This window comes from Mesitornis unicolor, unplaced genomic scaffold, assembly GCF_000695765.1.
Source record: "Mesitornis unicolor isolate BGI_N332 unplaced genomic scaffold, ASM69576v1 scaffold31493, whole genome shotgun sequence".
In the NCBI taxonomy this organism is placed as follows: Eukaryota; Metazoa; Chordata; class Aves; order Mesitornithiformes; family Mesitornithidae; genus Mesitornis; species Mesitornis unicolor.
Genome location: NW_010175848.1, coordinates 887 through 1,569, shown reverse-complemented (window position 1 = coordinate 1,569; position 683 = coordinate 887). Strand labels below are relative to the sequence as shown.

Genomic DNA, 683 nt, shown 5'->3' with positions numbered 1-683 from the left:
CAGGACGAGTAAAGATATTTATTATCTGGTCAAGAGATCCACGCTCCCCCACCCGGCCCCCTCCTGCTCCCACCCTGCTGGGCAGGGAGCACCCATGGGTGCACCAAGAAGCATCCCGGCACAGGGAAGGGGTTGCACTTTGCACAGCAACACAAAGGTGCCCGGTGCTCACCGAAACCCAATTAAACGTGAGCGCTGATAAGACGCTCCAGAAATAAACCAAACCCTGACCTGCTGGCACCTTTGGGGGGGGGAGAAAGTGGTGAAACTGCCCCATTCCAGCTCCTTGAGGGGGTTTGGTGGGTCCAAATAAACGCGGTGGCTGTGCTGCCCATTGCCCTGAAACTATGGGGATGGCGGTGGCAGGTGGCCTCTTTCCCCCTCCTACCCTTCTCCGGTAACCGACGCCATCTCTGCAAACAAAGGGGAGGGTGTGGGACTGCGGGTGACGGTGACGGAGGAGTGGAGAGGAGCGTCCAGCACCGAAACCCCACCCCGGGCAGGCGCTGGCCCCGCCAGCCCTTATAAGCCAGCAGGTGCACCCAGGTGAAAGCTGATCCACCGAGGGCTGTGAGCGGTGACGGGTGACGGCGACGGTTTCGGTCCCTGGGTCCTTCTCCGCCATCTCCCGGAGCGTAGCAGCGAGCCAGCCACCATGTCGATGGGGCTGGAGGTCGGCGGGG

The 683-nt window shown here is 61.9% G+C and overlaps 1 protein-coding gene across 1 annotated transcript in view; it reads left to right on the top strand.

Moving 5' to 3' along the window:
* Positions 1-655: 655 nt before the first annotated feature.
* Positions 656-683, top strand: part of LOC104538374 (claudin-3-like) — a 628-nt gene continuing 600 nt past the window's right edge. The window contains 1 exon segment of the mRNA XM_010181557.1: positions 656-683. This exon segment is cut by the window's right edge and continues 15 nt beyond it. Within this exon segment, the coding sequence (XP_010179859.1) occupies positions 656-683 (28 nt within the window).